General features: G+C 37.6%; 1 protein-coding gene across 7 annotated transcripts in view; it reads left to right on the top strand.

Moving 5' to 3' along the window:
- TNIK (TRAF2 and NCK interacting kinase) overlaps positions 1-22,470 on the top strand; it is a 311,530-nt gene extending 289,060 nt beyond the window's left edge. For all 7 annotated transcript variants that reach the window (XM_026705758.2, XM_087933454.1, XM_087933457.1 and 4 more), the window contains 9 exons: positions 4,240-4,354; positions 6,038-6,208; positions 8,214-8,357; positions 13,508-13,642; positions 14,980-15,080; positions 17,319-17,468; positions 18,294-18,453; positions 19,098-19,237; positions 20,677-22,470. In XM_026705758.2, coding sequence (XP_026561543.1) covers positions 4,240-4,354; positions 6,038-6,208; positions 8,214-8,357; positions 13,508-13,642; positions 14,980-15,080; positions 17,319-17,468; positions 18,294-18,453; positions 19,098-19,237; positions 20,677-20,760 — 1,200 coding nt within the window. In that variant the 3' untranslated portion in view covers positions 20,761-22,470. The remainder of the gene's footprint in view (positions 1-4,239; positions 4,355-6,037; positions 6,209-8,213; positions 8,358-13,507; positions 13,643-14,979; positions 15,081-17,318; positions 17,469-18,293; positions 18,454-19,097; positions 19,238-20,676) is intronic.
- Positions 22,471-23,615: the final 1,145 nt, after the last annotated feature.

The raw sequence follows: 23,615 nt of genomic DNA, 5'->3' as shown, positions 1-23,615 counted from the left end.
CATATGTGTGTGCACTCCATTTGCACGGAACCTTCTCCTTTCACACACACACCCCAGTCTGCAAATCCGGAAAGGTTGGGGAACTCTGTCCTAGAACATTCCAGCACAACATAGTCCCAAATGAACTGTAGAGCTTTCATGGGCTCCAAACTCACCATCCCAAAGCTTGTGGGAAAAACCTTTTGGAAGGCCAGGAGGAGAGTAACCTGACCGATCTCATGGGAAAATGTGTTCCAAATTGTAGGGTACTTGCTAAGAAGGCAAATTGTCTAGGTATCACCAACAGGTGTAACATTTGAGGGAAGGGACTTGGAGTATGCCCATTGTACAAGACCTAGTGAAATGGGAAGATGCCCCAGGGAGAAGTGGCCCACAAGTAACCTAGCCCTTTGCCATCTAGGGTTTAAAGTGAATGGGAAGCTAGTGTAGTTTACAAAGCACTGGTAGAACACGGGCAGACCATGGGGTGCTCAAAATTACATGTGTCTTCTGAACAAGCAGTAATTTCTAGATGGTCACCAAGGGCAGCCCGTGTAAAATATGTTGCAGTAACCAAACTAGGATGTGACCGGGGAATGAGTTTCCCAACAAAATGCAACCAAAGGCAGAGAAATTCCATACTTTTGTGTAGTTTATACAATTGTGGCACTGCCGTTAAGGTGTGACAGGACCAAATTTTGAAACCACCTACAGTTAACCATTAATAATATCTAGGGGTTGTGATGAAATATTTTGTGAAATGCTCCTTCTGAAATCTTTTTGCTTAATCATTTCTTACTCTACTTCTTTTTAGATGGCATCCTCCAAATTAATCAAAGATTCAAATCCTTTATGTATTTTAACAGACTTTGCCATGATTTGGGTTATACCTCAGAGCTAGTACACTGGGTAGTTGAGTTATCCAGTATAATCTCTCTGACGACAGGTAGACCTCGACCTTCAATCCCATTTGGAATAGAGTCTCCCTTGCTAAACAAGGCAGCTGTGATGTAAATTGCACCCAATTATACGATCTTTTTTGCCAAGGTTGTTAAGCGAATCATTAAGCAAGTTTGTCTTTTCCCATTGACTGCTTGTCAGAAGCCAACAAATCACATGACTCTGGAACATTGCAACTGTCATAAATACTTGCCAAGTACCCAAATTTTGATCACACAACTCTGGGTTTGCTGTGATAAATCATAGCAGTAGCACTTAGACTTATATACCGCTTCAGAGTACTTTACAGCCCTTTCTAAAGCATTTTACAGAGTCAGCATATTTGCGCCCAACAATCTGGTTTCTCATTTTACCAACCTCAGAAGGATGGAAGGATAGGTCAACCTTGAGTCTGGTGAGATTCGAACTGTCAAATTGAAGGTAGCCAGCAGTCATCAGAAGTAGCCTGCAGTACTGCATTCTAGCCACTGCGCCACCATATCTCAATCCACTCCCCACAGATCGTAAGTAATTTTTTCCAGTGCCGTTGTAAATTCAAACTGTTGATAAATTAATAGTTGTAAGTCAAGGACTACCTGTACGGCTTTTATCCTGGATTGTAGACATGGTGCCAGATGCCAGTGCTTTTTGAAATAAATTCTAGGAAAAGGAATCCAACAGCCCTGGTGAAAATTATTCCCCTCCCTCCCACCCCTTGCTGCTTCCTATTATTATGATTCCTAATAGAGGTCATAAATATAGCAGGCCCTGGATAAACAGCATACGGGCGGGGGAGGATCAAGAGCTTAGCCCTTGCACAGGCTTTGCAGCTATTGAAAGGAATATATCAGTGAGATTGCAAGGAGGCTGCAAAAGGAATAGAAGGGAAAATAAGCAAACAGCCAAGAGACAGCCAGGGAGTCCATTTATAGCTAATCTCATAAATGACAGTTTAGTTCAGATGCCAAAAAAGACACTTGGGAAGAAGGGATTTCAGATCATTCAAAGAGACTCCACCTTAGTGACTTCACTTATGTCGATGTGGGTTGGAAATTTCTTTGGCAGTTTTCCCAAGACTGTCATTAAAGATACTTTACCAAATTCTCTGCAGTTCTTGCTTCCTTGATCTTACCCAGCTTCCGGGACTTGATATTTTCCTCCACAAGGGAATCTTATCTTTGATTTTGGAGGCAAGTAGGCAAGGTTGAACTCTGCCTTCCATCCTTCCCAGGTGGGTAAAATGAGGACCCTGATCATTGGGGGCAGTATGCTGACTCTGTAAACCACTTAGAGAGGGCTGTAAAACACTGTGAAGCAATATAGAAGTCTAAGTGCTATTACTATTTCCAAAACAAAACAAAACATCCAGACACTATGAATTCATTTTCTTTGATTTCCTGTTTATGGACCCACACACAAATCCCCGCACAAAAAAAAACCCACACAAATCCAGGTATTCCTCAGGTTGCCACCATGATCGGGACTGGAAAATTTGTCATTAAGTGGCATGGTTATTAAGTGAGGCATCATATGACCACACTCAAGTTTACTGCCTTTTTTGCCGCAGTCGTTAAATATTACATTGCAACCTTCTGTGCTGGCTTCCCTATTGATGTGGCTTGATCCTAAGTCATTTTTTTTTCCAACGACATTGTAGCTTCAAACCATCCTTAAATGAATGGTTGTACATCAAGGACAATCTATCCCCCTTGTTTTTAAGTAGCCTCCAGTTCTTACATTTGTTTTAGGCCACAACGTTGGAAAACAAATTAAACATGGCAGAATCCCAGGCTTCATGGGAGTCACTAAGGAGGGTGCTCTTGTTTTCTGGGTCTTGGGGAAGGAAAAGAATAAGGGGATGTATTAATTAGGGAAAAGGAAAAAAATGTTAATGGGCACTGATACAGAAAGGGGGCAGAATGCTGTCCCACTCGTTTTCGAGAAAATTTGCAGCTGCCAATCTGTATAACTAAACATTGCACTTTTATTACTGTGGTGCAATTTGACAGTATGTCCCAAAGGAGGTTCTTCAGGAGGCAACTGGGCTTTCTGTTTTTTTTCATTTGAAGACGTTTCACTTCTCATCCAAGAAGCTTCTTCACTGTGAAAGGATAGTGGGGAATGGAATCTCTGCAGACTTTTAGCCATACAATTTGGGAATGACACCCTTTGAATGGTGTGGGAGTATGAACGGATTTCCAGAAAAAAAAATGCAGATTACAGGAATCATTAGTGCTACTCAGGTGACCCTGAGGACACAGAAAAACCTCCAAGTGCTTCAGCGACCCTCTAAAAGGATGCAAATGACCAGCTGTCTGCAAGGAGTATAAATCTTTCCATTCCCCACCATCCAGTCAGAGCTGAAGAAGCTTCTTGGATGAGAAGCGAAACACCTTCAAAACAAAAAACAAGAAAATCCAGTTGCCTCCTGAAAAACAACCTTTGGGGCAACCATGACCTGGATGACTGACAACCTCTATAGAATATGAAGGTATGTTTCAGAACTTTTCAACCTTCTGGTGTTGATAACTGCTTTTCCATAAAAACGTAGGGATCAACTGAATCGTCAATGCTAGCTGGAGATATATGAGTTATATAAACTATGCTAGCTTAACATAATGCCAATTTGGTGTAATAATTAAAGCACTAGGCTAGAAACCAGGAGACCGTGTGTTCTAGTCCTGCCATAGACATGAAACCAACTGGGTTTGACCTTTGACTCTTTCTCAGCCCTAAAAAGAAAGCAGTAGCAAACCACTTTTGACAAAAAAAACTGCCGGGTCGTGTCCAGGCAGTTGTCAGGCATCAACATTGACTCAAAGACAGACCCACAACGCTAGACCGGTTCCTCGTCTGGTTTTGCAAAATTGTACCTGCCCTGGATTTTGAATGAAGCTCTTCCAGGTTCCACCTACAAGAGTTCACACGCATGAGTGTAGCCACCTCGGTTTTTTTCACCACCCGATGAAATGCAGCTGAATATATCAGATGGTTCTGCTGGAAAGGATGGTTAATTATTTTGCCTCTCGAAAGAGACAGTCGCAGTGATGCTTATTTGATAATGAAGCATTGGTGTGGAAAAAAAATGCTAGCTCTCTCAGCTATATGAGCCACAAAGGGTCATTTGTGCATGTAATCACTACTAGATGCTGCAGGAGTGAATTATCTGTACCATTAAAGTAGTCCTTAAATGAAAATACCAACAAGCAAACCTAGATCTGCTCAGCTGGGCATAGAAGTCATTGTAACACAAGGATACCATGGGTGATTAGGGTGATGATGACAACCTTATGAATCATTTCTGTGTTCTTCCCTTTATAGTACGGCATGGGGAGCAGTACAAAAGCTTCTTTCACCCCATTTGTGGACACCAGAGTGTATCAGACCTCTCCGACTGATGAAGATGAAGATGATGATGAAGAATCCTCTGCTACAGGTAAATTTATTTTGCATATTGCATGAAATACATGGATGAGTGGTGCGGTGGCCTAGAAGTAGAGCTCTTGCCTCACAATCAGGAGGCTGTGAGTTCAATCCTAGGGAGAGACAGATAGTTCTCTCTCTGGACATGTTGAGATTATATCTCCTGAATATAACTCCACATTGGGGACAGGAAGGGCATCTGGCCAGTAAACACTCAGCTCCATTCAGTTGCCCAGACTCCACCCCGCAAGGGATTATGGGGTTATTAAGAAGACGGTGATTGCATGAAATATATGGGTAGCAAAAGGAAGGATATAAGGAAGGAACACATAGTGAAACAGTAACAGAGTCGGAAGGGGCCTTGGAGGTCATCTAGTCCAAACCTTTGCTGTCACAGGAGATCTATACTTATTTCTAATAAATGGCTGTTCAGTACCTTCTTAAAAGCCTCCAATGATGGAGCACTTGTATTCGTGTGCAAAGCTCTGTTTGTGTGAATTGTGCACAAGCTCCATTCATGGGAGTGGAGGTTGTGTGTGGATGTCTTTTGCATAAATGGAGCTGTGCGCATGCACCTGTCACTCACCTCTCTTCCCCGGGCCAGGCCACCAAACTGAAAAAGTTTGGGACCACTTACCAACAGGATTGTCATTCTGCCTGTTTTTATCTCACTTGGAATCTCAACCCCAAAAACCATCATATGGGATCCAGATGAGGCATCTTCTTGGTAGCTGCAACTTCTCTGTGAAATAATGTGTCCCTTGGTGTCCATATAGTTCCAATCCTGTTGGGCTTCTATAAAGCCATAACAACTAGTTCTTTCAATAGACTTGGAGAAGAGTGAAATGATCAGATCCCCAATGGTAACTGATAGGAAATATGCTTGTGTTCTCCTTACCCTCCATGATGTCTGTAGTATATTTTTCAGCTGATTCTGTTTTTTTGTTATTTTTCATTATTATTATTTTTTTATGACAATCTTCTTGTGTAAGCTGCCTAGAGTCACTTCCTGATTGAAGCATCCTATCAATTGTCAGGGAGTTAGGGAAAGAAAGGAAATCTTCAGAGCTTCAGAAAATAATTGCCTTAGCAAATAGACCAAGATGCCCTTTGTCTTTCACCTATTTCAGTCTAGGGCAATGTTGAAACAAACGTTTGACCTGCACCTACCCCGTTATTCTTAATGTTCAAGAAAGTTTATGGGGACACATTTGGGTTGAGTTGGTCTTTAGCTTGTGGCATACCAGCTTTCCGTTATTTTTAGTTAAAGAGAATTTATTAAAATGTAGATGATTAGAATAACAAGATGCCCAGGTACCATATTGAATGCTATACAACCCTAGACTCAGTGATAATATGCTACCGGTTCGGACCGGTTCACCCAATCTGGTAGTAAAAAAAGCCTCCAACGATCAGCTGAGAGGATAAAGAAGAGGAAAGTGCAGGATCGGCCCTCCCATCTGCCCCTGCGCTTTTCTCTTCTTTATCCTCTCAACTGATTGGTGCTGCAGGCCTCAGCTGGTGTGTGGAAAGCTGCACCCGTGCACCATGCAATCACCAAAATGGTAGTGGAACAAGTAAGATCCCACTGCTGCCTAGACTTTTGTACCATTACAGAATTGTGCAATTAAAATCTGATGAAATCCCTCAGTTACATATTTAACAAAGCTGCTGCTGTGTTTTTCCCCCCTTTTAGCATTATTTACCAGTGAGCTGCTGAGGCAAGAACAGGCCAAGCTTAATGAAGCAAGAAAAATTTCTGTAGTAAATGTGAATCCCACCAACATCCGTCCTCATAGTGACACCCCAGAGATCCGAAAGTACAAGAAACGCTTCAATTCAGAAATCCTCTGTGCTGCTTTATGGGGTATACATTTCATTATTCATGTAAATAGTAGAAATGAACTCTGATATGATTAAAAGAGAGGGAGAAGAAAAAATACTTCTGTTCAGAAGATAATACAATTTAGCCCAGTGTTTTTATTGCAGTTCTGACTGGATATGTGGAAATGAACATGCAAATGTCAAGTCCTTAAGTAGGCCATGACCATCTGTGTTCATCAAGTCTAAACAGAGACTGTTTTTATGGTTTTACTGGTATTGCAGTTGGAATATTTGCAAATCGTATATTTAATATAATTTACGTTAAAGTAGAATTTCCTAAAATTGGCAAGAGCTGCAATAATTATAATTCCTTGAGCTTTGAGTAGGAAATGAAGTTTAATACAGCTGTCTGTTCAAAGTCCTAGCTTCTTTCTGCTTCAATGATTTTATAAATACATGCCTCCATAGAGATTTTAATGTGGAAATAATAGTCACTGGGTTAATAAGAAAATATTAGAAAGAAAAGAGGATGAGGGGATGTTGGTGCTCTCTGAGCTTAGTGGTTTTCTAGCAGATGTTTCATTACTCAAACTGCACTGATGTTGTTACCTAGTTTGGATAATGAAATGTCTGCAAGAAAAAAAAACCAGCTCAGAGAGCACCATGGACCCATTATTCCAACTTTTAGTTATAAATATTCTCTATCAGAAGAGAAGATGGAAGCTTGAAGTAGTAAAATCAGTATATGAGAGAATGCAATTAGATGTAAGAGGAATCCAGACATTCTCTTCCTGAAGTATCTGAGTTGTCTTTGGTTAGCAGGTTACATAAAGGTGGTTTCTTGCTTAGCCTGCTTTCAAGTTAGCCTGGCTCCCAGTCACTGAAGATCCCCATCTAGGGTAACAAATGTGCACATGCTGTAGCAACTTAGTTCAGTCAGCTCTTTTTATCCTCAAAGGGAAGATCTCTGTATTTGTGCATTTTCCCACACATATATACTTTAACTACACAGGTCATATGACAGTGCTTTTGTTTGACTTCTTTTGCTTATAATTTTGCTTACTCCTCAACTGCATAATGGGTAGCATCCTATACATTTCATCCTCCATGATTTTTATGGGAAAGTCAGAAATCACTTCTTTCAATAACATCATTAGAACTCAAAGCCTTTGTGCTTTTCAAATAAAACTCAGGTCCATTCAGGAAGTGTATCTAGAAGATGAAAATACTAGATTTCAAGTGTGGAAAAATCCATGAATGGTGAATATTAAGGTCCTTACTAGAGTGGCTAAGACTGTGGCCCTATATCTTGATTATTTAGCCATTGAACAATGGTGTCAGTGGTATCAAAACGGAGTTAAAGGCACACATACAATCAGTGAATCTCTTAGGAAGGATTCCTAATTCGGGGAAGGAAGCTGCATGTCTTGTCCTTCAGATATTCTTATATGACTTTCTTTCATTCTTGATCATAGGCCAAATTGGCTGAAGTCAAGGAGGACTGGAGGACCAAAGCTTTCCTAATTTCTCTCCCTAAACCAAGGGTCTTCAAACTTGGCAAGTTTAAGACTTGTGGACTTCAACTCCCAGAATTTGTGAGCTAACATGATTGGAGGAGGAATTCTGGGAGTTGAAGTCCACAAGTCTTAAAGCTGTCAAGTTTGAAGACCCCCCCGCCCTAAGCAAATGAAGTGTATAGCCAATAGTGAGACCCTTGTTTCAAATGAATAAGATGCCCCGGCTTAAAATGGAAACGGATATTTCTGATTATACTATTTTTTTTAATACCATTCATATAAAAATCCGGATTGCAAAAACAGTCTTGAAGAGACATTCTTCACCCATTTTGCTTCATAGGACAATGAGCTGTTCCAAATGTGGTCATGCATTTTATAAAAACAATAAAAATGTTTCCTAAATATTACTTTCATCCTTATTTTTTAAAAAAATGATTTGCGAGTTAACTGCAGTGTTGCAGCTGTACTTTGATACCCATATTTTGTCATCGTTGACCCCAATTTTTGTTTCATCTCCTTTGCCTTATGTAGGTGTAAACTTGCTGGTGGGAACCGAGAATGGGCTTATGCTGTTGGATCGGAGCGGACAAGGAAAAGTGTACAATCTGATCAATAGGAGACGATTCCAACAAATGGACGTGTTAGAAGGCCTCAACGTCCTAGTAACTATCTCAGGTATAATCGCAAGACCATATCATGCTTCCATTATATTCCTGGTGTCTTCCAAACTTGTAATTCCATCTGTAGTGAAAGCCAAGGTGTATTTTGCAGGTTGCGATTAAAGAAGCCAGTGAGATTGGGACTGGATCATTCTGCGTTAGCAATGACTAGCATACATTTAGATTCTAATTTTCCTTTCATTCAAACAAGAACAGGAGACCAGTTTTACCGCAACCATCCTGTGTATCCTTCAGTCTGTTCCATGCCATTCCAGGTGAATTGGAAAATTAAACCATTGTCAAATGGAACAGTAGATGTACAGTGTCCCATAAGCTACAGAAATAAACAAATAGTAGATTTTTTTTTATTTCATTAAGAAGAAAAGAGGCACGATGTGTTAAATCACTGCAACTGGCTCACATGAATGCATGAACCACCTCACTGTATGTTCAAAAATAGCATATGCTGACACACAGATCTGTGACATCCTTGGATCAGTTCAGAGGGACCTGCTCAAATTGATTTGCTGATTTAAAAGATTCTGTTTGGTCAAATCACCTTCTAATGGAGCCCTTAACTCTTAAGGCATCACTGTAGTGCAGGGCTGCCAAACTCCCAGTTCGCGGCAGGACATATCACCCGCTGGCCATGCCGATGCCCAGTTTAGCAAAGGGGGGGGGGAAGTCCTGATACATCACATGATACGTCACCACAACAACATGAGTTTGACATCCCTGCTCTAGTGGATAGCTTGGCCTCAGCACTCACCCAGATCAGATTGTCTCTTCTCTTTGTGAAAGACTCTGCTCCCAATATGGCTTGTTTCTCTAGTACTTTTATCAGGTTTTCACCCTTCTGGGCTGCCAAGATGACATGATAGTGTAAAGGATCTTAGGCTTTGCGCTTTTCACTGAAAATTCTCCTTGCTCCCATGCTTGCTTACTTTAAGTAGTCATAAAATTGATTATATATTCATAATCACAAAGCAATAGATAATTATCTGTAATTTCTGTTCACTAAAGCAGCAATAGGTCAATGGCACTATCAGGATACATGACCATTGACCATGCAAGCTAAATTAGAAGAGTGATTTTTTTAAAATATAATTTATATTAAGAATTCTGATTACAATATAAAAAAATAATATAAACTAAACATAAAGAGAAGAGGAAATACAGTTTTCACTAATGTTGATATAGTCTTCACTAATTTCTGGCTCTATTCTTCCAAGATCTTTAATATTTCTGATGCATTTTTTATTTTTGCAATTCTGTGTGTCCAGTTTTAACAGAAATCAAGAACAGGCTCCTATTGTTTTCCTTCTGTTTAGATTCTTTAGTCCCTCTTGTGTCTAGTTTCTAAAATTGTAAAGTAACTTATCTTTGTTATGACTTACAATAGTCGGGATAACCAAAATTAATCCATTTCCTAGGAGAAATTATTTATTTTTTATAATTAATTCCAAAATCCTACAATGACAATCATTATTTCAAATTTATCTTCATTTTATAACTTTCTTAGATCAATATTACGTTTAGCTTTTTCTGTTTATTTCAAATTCTTTAAGTTCTTAAGCTTATAATTAATTTTCTGTTTGTTCAGAGTTGAAGATAAACTGGCCAATGAAAGTTTTTCAAACGTGTCATTCCAAAGAACACTAATAGATTTAAGATGGTTAATTGGCAATTTCCAAAAGTAAAGAAAAAGTGAGGTTAGTGTCCCTCAAAAGGCTTGCAAGCAAGAGGACTGTAATCCCTTTCGCCATCAGTGCTAATACTCATGGAAAACAATTGTCCTCCTCTGATTGTGTGTAAAGTAGCCATCTGGAATATATGTGAGTAATCTCTCATTCTCTGTTTAACTGGAGAGATTCTAAGGGACGTTTGAGCCCATCAGTTCCTTGGTCTTTGCCATGTTCAGCTCCACTTTCTTTCTTTTTTTTAAACAAATTTTATTAATTTTTTTCACATAAAAACAAAAAAACCTTTTTAGCGGACAACATATTTCCAGGTCATCACTTTTACATACAAATATGACAGTAGTTATACATTCATATATGCATACTTAATTCTATTATTACCTTTTCCATTTCAAACTTTCCGAAAGGAGAGAAACAAGCAAATTAATCCTAGTCTCTTACATTAATCTCAATCAAAACATCTTTTCGTTCCATTTCAATTATTTCAAATATAATCCTTTAATATTTATTTTAAAAATAAAAGTAACAATATATGTTTGCCTAATAAAAAAAAGTTACCAATGTCTCTCCTTCCTTTTAATAGCCTATATTAGCTTATTAATTTAAGTAGTTCTTTAATCTGTCATATTTTCTTTCCATCACACATTCTTTCTATAGATTCTAGGTTAATACAAGTTTTAACACAAAAGAAAAAGAAACAAGCATAGGTTTCCCTCCTTTTACTGTTTTGAGTGTGACACCTCAGTGGTTAAAATATACCTTTATTCCCTCATCTTAATTCCCAATAAACCATTATTTTTAAGTAGTTGCAATAATAATCATTACACCTTTTCATTTGGATTCCACAACATATTTCCCCCCCTTAATTTTATTTCTAATTTCAAAAGAAGTAAAAGGGAAAAAATTGACTATTCAATTTCTGGTCACTGATATTAACTTCATTTTTAAACATCTTCACATCCATTTCAATTATTACAATTTCTTCAATAAACCTTAACTTTTCTTTTGAGAATAAAAATAAAGACATATATTCATCTAATAAGAGTTATCAGTATCTATCCCTCCTTTAATAATCTATATTATCCTATTTTTAAGTATTTTTTTAATTGCAAATATATTCTTGTTACCCCTTGTCACCCTGCAGAATCCCCTTTTTAATTCATCAACCATTATCTCTGAAAAAACGATTTCTTTTCATCGTTTTACTATTTCCATAGTTCTTTATTTCATGCACCTGTTTCTTACTGCCTCTCCTCCCTCTCTTTTTTCCTATATCTTTTCTCATTCCGGTTTATATCCCTCTCTTTCTTGATATCTTCCTTTCCCCTTTTCTGCTGGATCTTTCTACCTCTCTTAATTTCACAGGTATTCCCCTTTTTGATTATCTTCTTAAATCTCAACTTTTTAGCCTTCCTTCTTTCCCCTCGTCTTTGTAGTGTTCTTTGTGTCAATTGTCTATTTAAAATGTCTTCTTGAATTAACTCCTCCTCCTCTAAAGTTCTTTCTTCTTGTTCTTCAATCTCCACTTCCATTTCTTCTAACACAGAGCAAAGTGATTCGCCTCTTTCCTGTGGTAATTCTCTCATATTTTTAAGTTCCATTTTTAATTCGCGAAGAGATATCATCATTACACACTCTTATATTTTATAATCGTTGAAGTCCACAAAAAACACTTCTACTTTCCTTCTTTCTTCTTCCAGTTTTCTAAAGTTCTCAGTTGTTCCAGCCCAGGGTCTATACCAAAAACGTCAATCAATCCCACAATCAGTCTTTCCTTGCTTCTTTCTTTATTCTGGTTCAGCTTTCACTTTCTAAGATTCTTACTTTGTTTCAATATTTCTTTAACATTATATCAACACATGTTCATACAGAAACAGAATGCTTTCCCTTTTGTTTGAGTTCAAGTTTTTGTCAGAAGATGGCACTCTCTGTTATACAAAGTCCTCACCTTTTTCCCCTATTTTTTTATTTAGGGTTTTTTGAACCTCAATATTCCAGCACAATCCAGTCTCCAATTTGTAAATTTTATTATTATTATTATTTGACAATCTTAAGTCCAGCTTTATTTTATGCCAGTTTATTGCCAAAATATTTTAGTCCAATTTAATTAAGTCTTTAGTTCCGGCTTCTTCCTTTCCTGGTTCGAAGCCCCGCTTAACTGTCAAAATTATTTTCTTATTTTTTTTTTCCTGTTCCTTTGTATTTCTGGCGATCACTTTTCTTTTCTTAAAAGTTCAATGTTACCTTAATCCCGGAGTACTTTTTGTTTCGTTGTTTCGCCCAATTGTCCTGGTTCAGGTGTTATCTACCTCTTTCTTCCCTCCTGCACAAATCTTAAGCCAGCTGAGTCCTCCTCTTCTGGGTGGCCATTTTAGACCACCGCTTCAGTCGTCTTCGGGGGGAAAAAGACCAAGCCCAGAAGGGGAGATGCTCCCTTCAACCTAGCTTGTGGCTTCCCCTTACTCCACCGCCCCTCCAAGGTAGCTTCAGCCCCTAATTGCAATGATCGGGGCTCTCCAACAAAAGAGCACAGACCATAGCCACGGACAGTCGCAATCTATGGTCCGTCAGTGAGGAGGGCTCAACCCAGAAGCTCATTCATCAGCTCCACTTTCACAGACATCTTCAGTTTGCCATATCTCTCCTGGAGGACCTCACCATACCTTCCCCAGAAATCCCTGGATTCAGAAGCATGTTGATGTGTTTAATAACTGGAGGGCATCAGTTTGACTGTGTCTGTAGTAGAAAAGCCAGCAGTGGCCATTTTTAATACATGGTGATAAAATATTTTAGTATTCAGGAAGACTAGCACAAGCATATTGTAATGGATTTGTCCACTTGGGTGAGATAGAGGGTAGAAAAGAGAATTCTTAATTGGCCAAGTGTGATTGGATACACAAGGAATTTGTCTCAGGTGCATAAACTCTCAGTGTACATAAAAGATTTAAGTGATGAATCATGATCATAGTTATCATAAATACATTCATCATGAATGATAAGATATAACACGGTGATAGCCATAGGATACTAAATAAGCAATCAAAATCATACTAGGAAACTAAATAAAACAATATAAATTGTAAGATACAAGCAGGTTGGTAGCAATTTTTTTTCTGCAGTTCTAATTATCAGTTAATGTCTGTGTCTGTCTTGTTTGGTTGCAGAGCCAGCCAGGACAGTTATAGAGGTGCAGATGACAGATTCAATAATTACAGAATTGTAATTGTAAATAATTGTAAATAAATACAGAATGAAATAGGAAGCACCCCTGGTGATGCATATGTGTATTGTGGATTTTAAAAAATACAGCTTATATCCCCCAAATTAACTTGCTTGATCATAATAATGAAACAGGAAAAAGCAAATGAATGAAACATATTGTCTATAGTTGGTGAAATCATCTACCTACCTACCTACCTACCTATCTGTCTATCTATCATTAAAAATGAGCTATGTGTCTCAACAGGAAAGAAGAATAAGCTTCGAGTTTACTACCTTTCATGGTTAAGAAATAGAATATTGCACAATGATCCAGAGGTAGAAAAGAAACAAGGCTGGATCACTGTAGGTGATTTGGAAGGGTGCATCCATTATAAAGTTGGTAAGTATAAACTTGTAATTACACAAGTACTGATGGAAGCTCTTTTGGGTGAAGAGCACATGAACTCATAAAATCAGTATTCCTACCACATAATTCCTATGTAGCAAACTATGTTCTTGGGGCATTGGTAACAATCCCTAAATCTTCCATAGAAGCCTTGTTGTGTCTAATCCAGCAATTGCAGAAAGTTTTCTGAAACAAGATGGATGGTGATGTACAACACATCATAAATTATCCTCTACCTGATTCATAGGACCTATTATTGTGGGGGTTGAATGTGAACATATTGGACTTGTTATGGATTGGTTGGTTTTCCAGTGTTGTTTTCAATTCATATATGTAAAATTGGACCAGGAGTGAAATAGGCAAGCATTGTCTTAATTTCCCAATTTCCCTAAAACATTAATCAATAAATGAATCTCTTAATTCTTGTCAAGTAGTTGAAAGCATTGCAGTGACAAGATCCACATCAAGGGTTTTTGTTTTGGTTTTTTTGGAGGAGGAGGGGAACTGGTTGATTTCAATAGACTTACTTTGTTTTGGCAACATTTGCTGAAGTTACTATTTTAAATCAATTACTTTCATTATCGTAAACAATATTTTCAGCTCACCGTGTTCTAACCTTAAATCTTATATTACTTACTGAAGGAATGTAGACAGTCCACTACTTACAAACAGGTTATGTTCCAAGAAGCTGATTGTAGGTCCGTTTTGTTTGTAAGTGCAACTAAATATAAAAACATGCACAGTATAATTCATATCTTAGACAATTGTCAGGTAGGCCTTAATACCTGACGGCAATGGATGACCGAATGGGGTAGCATTCAAAATGGCATACATGCAGCCTCCCAATCTGTGAGATATGTATGCAGCACACCATAAATTAACCCCTTCCTATATTTTCCTACTTTCAGAGACCTTCTAGATTGGGGTTGTCAACAGGTTTGTTGGTATTGGCGAAAGTAACTAAAAAGTTTATAAGAAGTCTGTATTAAAGATAGTGTCATGTGTGAAATTACTTTTCTTAACTTAAATCCAGTTTTCTTCCAGATACTGCATGCCTTTCTTCAAATGCCTGCATTTGTATCAATTGGAGTTCTCTAATTACTATAAAGGCTCAAAACATGTTGCCACCTTTAATTTGCTTAAGATAGGGCAACCATATGAGTGACAAATAGAAAAGTAAATTAAAATGGTTGCCTTCATGTGTAAAGGATATCCAGGCTTATGAAGAAGCCTGATTCTGATTTTATATGCTCTTTTTTTAATGATTTATTTTTGTACTTCAGTTTAGGTAAATAGGATATTTTTAAATTTTATTTTTATTTCAATTTTAGTGAAATATGAGAGAATCAAGTTCTTGGTGATTGCCTTAAAGAATGCTGTAGAGATATATGCTTGGGCTCCTAAACCTTATCACAAGTTTATGGCATTTAAGGTATGTTTTGTGTTTTGTGTCACCCCAAAAATACTCATACGTTTATTAATGGGGGTTTTTTTCCAGATAAAAATGTCTGTTATTCAATACTGGTATTTAGCTACCTATAGCAAATAATCACCCTTGGCAAAAAAAAAAATTAATACATCATTAGAGCCGCTTTTCTTACTCACTAAAGTTCTTAGCAAGCAAATCTGATTATGCCACTATTAAATTACTAGCTGTGCTCTAACTGGATGCCATGCTTGATGGGGTTGCATATATATCTGAATGTCTGTAAGATTCATTACTGCAGTAATGTCCTGGATTTTGTAAAGATCGCAGTCCATGTAGTTAGCCATTGGATTTAAGATTTAAGTGATAGCTCCTTCCATCTTAGGACAAGAGGTAGAATAGTGGCCCAAGCTACTCTACTACAATCTGTACATCCCAAAGAGGCCCAATGAGTACTTGGAACTATTTGAAAAAATTGAACCATTTTTTTTCTTAGATTATTTCCCCTTTTTGACTTTTTGTAACAATTTTGTTCTTCGCTAAGGAATTTAAAAGCAAATATTTATTTATTATTTATTTATTTGATTTGTCAATCACTTACAAGGTGATAGGTATAAGAGTAAACATGAGTATGAATACAGGAAATAGGTACGGATAAATGGGGACAATAGAACAGGGACGGTAGGCACGATGGTGCACTTATGCATGCCCCTTACAGACCTCTTAGGAATGGGGTGAGGTCAATAGTGGATAGTTTAAGGTTAAAGGATGGGGCTTGAGGATGTAACAACAGAGTCAGGTAATACATTCCAGGCATTGACCACTCTGTTGCTGAAGTTGGACTTTCTGCAATCAAGTTTGGAGCGGTTTACATTGAGTTTGTATCTGTTGTATGCTCTTGTATTGTTGCGGTTGAAGCTGAAGTAGTCATTGACTGGTAGGATGTTGTAGCAGATAATTTTGTGTACTATGCTTAAGTCCAACCATAGGCAGCGTAGTTCTTGGTTGTCTAAGCCCAAAATTTCAAGTCTGGTGGTGTAGGGTATTCTGTTGCAAGCAGAGGAGTGTAGTACTCTTCTCGTGAAATAATTCTGGACTCGCTCAATTGTGTTAATGTCTGAAATACAGTGTGGATTCCAGACAGATGAGCTATATTTGAGTATTGGTCTAGCAAAGGTTTTGTATGCCCTAGTTAGCAATTCTATATTTTTGGAGGAGAAGCTTCGTTAAGATTAGGTTTACAAGATTAGGTTTACATTGCCTTTTGGGCAATGCTGTTGTTACAGTGAGCTCTGGCACTTAGGTCTTTTGATATAAATACTCTGAGGTCCTTGACAGAGCGAGGGTCATCAATGAGGTCATATTTGCCTAGCTTGTATTTGGTGTACTGATTTTTTTTACCACTGTGTAGGACAGATAAATAAATAAATAAATAAATAAATAGTGAAAGTGCACAGCCTCATTAGTCCAAGATCTGAATGTGCCGGGTTTGAAATGCTCGTTTCAAAAAAGAAGTAACAATGCAACTCTCAAGATCTTCTGCACCTTGGATTAAATCAGAACCCAAAAGGGATTCCTATTTAGCTGTAGATACCCCTTTATTCCTAAAATCCTCTTTCTGTTCAGTTTTTAAGTGTAACAAAAGCTATAGAATTGTTGCAGCAGGGATGGGGGCAGAATTCAAGTTTCTTCTCCAGTCTGTATATCAGAACGTAATAAATAAATCACCCTGGTAGCCCTTGGAAAGTACAGTTTTCTTAAAGGGATTAAGGAATTCTTGTTCATGCATTGTGTGGAATGGGCTCACTCTCAAAAAAAAAATCCTTCGAAATAAAGAAGCAAAACTCCCATGGAACTTTCCTATGGAATTTTAGACCTCCTTGCAATGGATCAATATATTTTTAAAAGCTTAATTTTGTCTAAATCTGCAGAGACTGCAAACTTGTAGACATAGAAGAGCACATTTTTAAAAGGAGAATATCAAACTGTCGCTTTGTTGCCACTGAATCCTAATTATTACGATATTTATTTAATTTTTTGCTTCTCACCAAAGAATCAACATATTAAAAATGTTAATTTTGTCTAAATCTGCAGAGACTGTAAACCAGTAGACATAGAAGAGCACATTTTTAAAAGGAGAATGTCAAGACTGTTGCTTTGTTGCCACTGAATTCTAATTATTAGGATATTTGTTTACTTATTTTGCTGCTCACCCCAAAAAATTCACTGAGAGGATTTTAAAAGTCTTTTGCAGATCTTCAGCACAAACCATTGCTTGTTGACCTCACAGTAGAAGAAGGACAAAGGTTGAAAGTCATCTTTGGGTCACATACTGGTTTTCATGTTATTGATGTAGATTCAGGCAATTCTTACGACATCTACATACCATGTCATGTAAGTCTGAGGCTGCTCTATGGTTACTTTTGTGAATGGGATGGGCAGGAAACCATACTAGTCTGATCCCGTTTAGCCATAATTATTACTGATTGGATCTGTATTGTCTGTAAAGTCTTTGTTTCAAATTCTGTCATCAAAAGAAATAATTCAGCTGTAGAAACCTCTGGAGGGTCTTTATGATAGCTATAGCTTTGGAATGTCCTGCTGCAGAAAACTCTTCATACTGTTTCCATTTATAGCTACATAATTTCTAACATTGAATGCTGCTGTTCAGTGCTGCTTCCATTTTTAACTGAATTGGATATTTAATTTTGTTTTATTAGTTAAAGAATTTTATTTTTTTTTGCCCACAAACAGCTATGAACATGTTTTTGCAAACTAGCAGAATAGCATATCAAATATAAAATGCAATTAAGTGGAACCACTTAAGCCAGAATTTCTCTGCTAATATTAATGGATTTAAACAAGAATATATCCAAATATGTGTCTTAGATATTAAACAAACTTAATTTGAGCCTGAGCTTTAAGAAGCTTCCCGTTATTCCCAGAGCTCTTATACTTTGTCAGCCAAGTTTTGATAAACCTTCTGTCTTATGGGTAGACTATAGCATAACTCTGGCAAGCTTGTCAGAAGACATAACCAATGTGCAGTCAGAAATCCTGCAAGCACATATATAACATGTCATATTATAATATCACTGGACTGATGATTGATCTGCTTATTTTCCAAAGGAAAGTGACCTATACCAAAGCAAGCTGGCTCTTCTTATCCTGAAAATGTGACTTAATGTTGATTTGGGGGATCTTCTGTTCTATATACAGATTCAGGGCAATATTACACCTCATGCCATTGTCATCTTACCCAAGACGGATGGAATGGAAATGCTTGTGTGCTATGAGGACGAAGGGGTATACGTGAATACCTATGGACGCATAACAAAAGATGTGGTGCTTCAGTGGGGAGAAATGCCCACTTCAGTGGGTATGTCAGTTCTTCCTCTTCTTCCTCCTCCTTCTCCTCCTTTTCCTTCTTCTCTTTAAAGGCAAAGAAAGCAGTGGCATAGATTGATATATTTAGAGTGAGGTAAGCAAGAATTGCACTGTCAAATTGTGGTGTTGGAGAAGACTCTTGAGAGTCCCTTGGACTGCAAGGAGGTAAAATTAGTCAGTCAATCCTGACTATCCTTTGGAAAGACAGGTACTGAAGCTGAAGCTCAAATGCTTTGGCCACCAAATGAGAAAAGAGGACTCATAGGAAAAGACCTTGATGTTGGGAAAGACTGAAAGCAAAAGGAGAAAGACATGGCAGAGGCTGAGATGGTTAAATAGGGTCTTCAATGGAGCAGGCATGAGTTTGAGCAGTGGAGGACAGGCAGCCTGAGGTACTAAGGTCTATGGGGTAGTGAAGAGTCAGACATACTTTAGCAACTGAACAATAGCAAAGTTAGAATTAGCTATTTTCCTATATTTTAATGATGGAACCAGGTTGATGTCTTGAACTTCGACCCTCTGACATTTCCATTGTGAATAATAATACCTGCTGGGGAAGCCATTTTGTTTTTTAATCAGAATATATTACAGAATGTTTATGAGTTGTCTGTTTGTTTGTTTGTTTTCTATGATAAGCCTATATTCACTCCAATCAAATAATGGGCTGGGGTGAGAAAGCTATTGAGATACGATCAGTGGAGACAGGCCATTTGGATGGAGTATTTATGCACAAGCGTGCCCAGCGGTTAAAATTTCTATGTGAAAGAAATGATAAGGTAAGTCTATTTTCAGGACTCTTAACTGCTTGGAGTCATTGTTCTCGAATCAGAGTGGATAGCCTCCACCCCCCAAGCGTTCTAACTCATTAGTTCTACCTGATTATGGGGATTTTATTTTAGAAACATGTGTTCTGTACTAACATCTGGAGGAGCCAGAATGTTAGTCCACATCCTTCTCCCCAATACTGAACACTTGTTTGTTCTGAACTTCACAATCTCCAGATGTGCAGATTTTACATTTAGAATTCTCAACAAAAAGCCATGCTTGCTGGGGAATTCTATGTTCTGAAGATCTTACATCCCTTAAACGTTCTTTAAAATAGGCTGATTTATCTGCTTTGTTATTTGAGAGATACGCTGTAAAAATAAACAAGCATCACCTGCTTCCAGGTGTGAGTCAATTCAGAGTCTAAAATTCTGTAATCTATGTTTCAGTGTTGCATGGTTGCTAAACAGACACACGTGAAAAGCTTGTTTTGCTTAAAAAAAATAGGAGCAAAGCTTTTTTTTCTTTTTAATAAAAAGAAATATATGAAACATTTGAGTACTACTCCACACAAAGAAATATTTTTTCCAGGTATTGCAAAACGCTCTGAAAACTTGTTCTCATTTTTATAAGAGGTCACATGTTTCATGCAATGAAATTTGAAAAGTAAAACATCAAGAGTTTAGTCCACAACATAAATGTATTTAAATCCTACTGAGAGCCCTCACACCCAAAATAAGCTTGTGTAGTCTCAGTCTTTGAAAGAATCCAAAGGACTTCCAATATTTTATCAGATTCTCTCTTCAAAAAAGTATTAACAAGAGGCAGAGAAGTTTCTTTTTGAAAAATAAACATCCCAAAACCCAGCCCCTCTAAGGAAGATGAAAATTCTTGCAATCATCTTCTTCTATCCCAAACCCAATTTACAAAATATCACTATTCAATAAAGTAATTAATATAACTATAGATTTTGCACTGATTTCCCTGATATCCATGGAGACTTTCAATCATCCAGGCCATGATTGACCCAAAGGTGGTTTTCCAAAAAGCAACTAGACTCTCTTGGGTTTTTTTCCTTGAAAACATTTCGCTTCTCATCCAAGACTGAATGGTGGGGTATAATAGAAGGATTTATATTCTTTGCAGTCATCTGGTAATTAGCACTGATATAATCAGCTTGGTGCCCTCTATCACATATTGTATGGGAATTCTGGGAGTGTGGTCCAAAGACAGGGAGAATAGTTTTAATAGTTTAACTTATTCTGAGTTTTTTAAGATAAAAAGAGCAGACTGGATTGTTTAAACAAATAATCAAATGGAGAAATTTAACACATACATTTAATTAAGTCTCTGAGTCCTTCTGATTAAATACAGTATATGGTAGGAGGAAGAAATTGTGGGGTTTTTTTTTTTCACTTATATTTGATCAGAATGCTTTCTTTCCAAACAGGTATTTTTTGCATCGGTAAGATCAGGGGGAAGTAGCCAAGTATTTTTCATGACCCTGAACAGAAATTCCATGATGAACTGGTAACGAAAGGGCACTTGGAGCTTATTTTGATGCTAAGATCTATTAAATTTTGAAGGACATCTGAATTTGCAGAGTTACATTGTCAAAGCAAGCAAAGAAGAAGATATTGTGGATCCTGTAGCTTTCTTCGGGACCACCGTCTGCTCATGCAGCCACATTCTGAGAACATGAACACAGTTTTCCCATAAGGATTTCAGAATGCAGGCTTCTTCAAGATCCCAAGAATGCAACACTGTTTGAGCAGGGAAGGACCAACGCTGAAGAGGTTTAGCTGAATAAATCTCTCTCCAAGGTGTTCAAACTAAGCTGTGATAATGGAATCGGCACTAGGGTTTTTAAAAATAATTATTATTATTTTTCCTTGATCCTGAGTTTGTAAGAATAGAGACTGGTCTTAAAGTTAAAACAGAATATCTGTTTTAATAATGTCTGCCTGTTAGCACCGATTATATAGTATGATGTAAGGCAGATTCCCCTGACCTGGTTGGTGTCTTTTAGGTGTGGTCGACTAGAGCTCCCATGATCATGGCTAGTGAGCCAAATGGGGTATGTTGGTTTGGAATGATGGCAGTTGTAATTAAACACATCTGTGGAAGTTAGGCTGAGAACTGCTGTTATAAAGTTATCACTTAAAACTGATGCAAGAGAGCACAATAAATGTACCATTTCTAATCTTTGTGTGAGAGGCCCTAACCATAGAGTGGCCATATTTTGTAAACTCTTCTTTCTTTTATGGACATTTGTGTGGGGATTATTTTGTTGTGGTTGTTTTTATTTTTATTTTTTATTTTATTTTTTGCAAACAGGTCAAGATATTTCAGATAAGAGTATAAATGAGATTTTGTCCCATTCCTTTGGGAAATTTAAGTGGCTAGACTCCTAGCTTTGGAGAATATAATATGAGCATGATAGAGTTAACTTTTTGTCAATCTTTCAGTTCATACTACTTCTTCCCCAGCCTGGCCATCTCCAGATAGGATGAGATGCCACCTCCCCAGATTCTCAGCCAGCAAGGTCATAAGCCAAATATGTCTGGCTGATCAATGCTCTTCTTTATAGATCTTTGCATAATGGTGCTCATTGATTTAAAAAACAACAACAGCAGTGCCATTCTTGTTAGTCATTCCCACTGGTTGCCTTTCTCCAAGCTATAACAAAATGGTATCTCTAAATGGGAAGCTAATTGAAATATTGTAAGATTCCAAAGATTGGCTAAAGAATGCCCCTAGTAGCTTGATACATAAGGCATCTTTACTCGGATGTGTTTGAATCCAAATCATACCTATTCTGTACAGTTGTGCTTTACTTCGGGGGATAGGGGGCATGATCCTTGTAGATACTGGTACATTTTATTTCTTCCACTAAAAATTACAAAGAGACTACATCATTCCGATATTCCCAAGTTGGAAGTCCCAAATACAGATCAGTATTTTTTAATCTAATGGTGTTCTATTCTCAATATGGAAAATCTTAATAAAATATTCATCTCTCGGTACAAAGAAGTGCAGGAGAAGGAGAGCAGATTAAAGGAAGGTTTCATTGGTCAGTTACCTGACATTTAGATTTCATCTTTCTGCCCTTCCCCCATGTACCCATCTGTATAATGACCAACAAATGTGCAGAAGTATGTATGTTTTTAGTTTGAATTTATCTCTTGTCTTTATATGCTTTGTTCAAATTATTTGTATTTTTAAATTCGTTATTTCCACTGCCTCCAAGCCTGAATTCTCCCCCTGATCTCTGGATATAACATAATTGGATCTGTTTTGCTATTTTTAACCTACCTCATTTTATTTCTTATTTCTGTTTTTCTTTTCCTTATTATCTTCCATAGATATTCGGAGAGTTTTAACTGACCAGTCCAAGAAATAGCTGAGTGTTCTGCAGAGGCCAGGTTTTTGAGAAGTGGAAAATTAACATCAAACTCTCCGTTTCCGTTTCCATTTCCCTCCTGCCCCTTTCAACCATTTCATAACTTCAGAATTTTGATCGTATATGCCAGTTGATGCTACTGTAGTCACAATGCATTGGTCCATGAGAGCAGTTGGCAAAGTCAACTGTCAAGAGAGGCTACCCCAAATTACTGGAAGCCAGGAGCTCAGAACATATTGCTATCATTGTGCATACATGAAGTTATGAGTTACAAGCTCAGTTAGTCTATGTTACTCTTGAAAGTCATCAGAAGTCACTGACTTCTTGTAAATAGGCTTTCTGGATAGACATATGCAGCTGGATGGGAGAAATAATTGATATCCTTCTTAATGATACATTCCATCAGAAATAGACTCATGTTTGTCATCCCCATTCAACTCTATCTCACTGCCTGGCCTAGAGAGATGATGGTGATAGCAGTGCTGGTGATATGTACAACCAGATGAACCTTCCAGGTTAAGCATGCTTTGTCATTAGTATTCAACATAATTGGGGCTTCCAAACTTTCTGAAAAAGTCTTGCTGGGTACCTTTAACACTTCATACTGTTTGGTGGCTTTTCTGTAATAAAACATGGCAGGAGGAGTTGGTGATCTTCTATGACAGAAGATCTATGTCAGAGGATCTTGTTTCTCTCCCCTTTTAAAAAGGGGCTAATATACAGAGTCAGACTCCCAACATTTGACACATGATCTCTGAGATGAACATTCAAATCCACTCTGCATGTATTCTGAGCTTCAACATTGCACTCAGACCATTTTTGGCTGAGCTCACAAAAGGGTTTAATTAGGATTCTTTCATTATGTTATTTAGTTAGGGTTTTGCAAGCCTGACGTTAATCCAACTTCTACAGATCAAATGATTAATTTATAGTCCATCATTGCAACCAGAAAATTCCGTAACCTGATCTATAAAAGAAAGACAGCT

This window comes from Pseudonaja textilis, chromosome 4 (genome assembly GCF_049901715.1).
Source record: "Pseudonaja textilis isolate UNSWEBS1 chromosome 4, rPseTex1.2, whole genome shotgun sequence".
Taxonomy (NCBI): Eukaryota; Metazoa; Chordata; class Lepidosauria; order Squamata; family Elapidae; genus Pseudonaja; species Pseudonaja textilis.
This window is presented reverse-complemented; position numbering and strand designations above follow the sequence as displayed.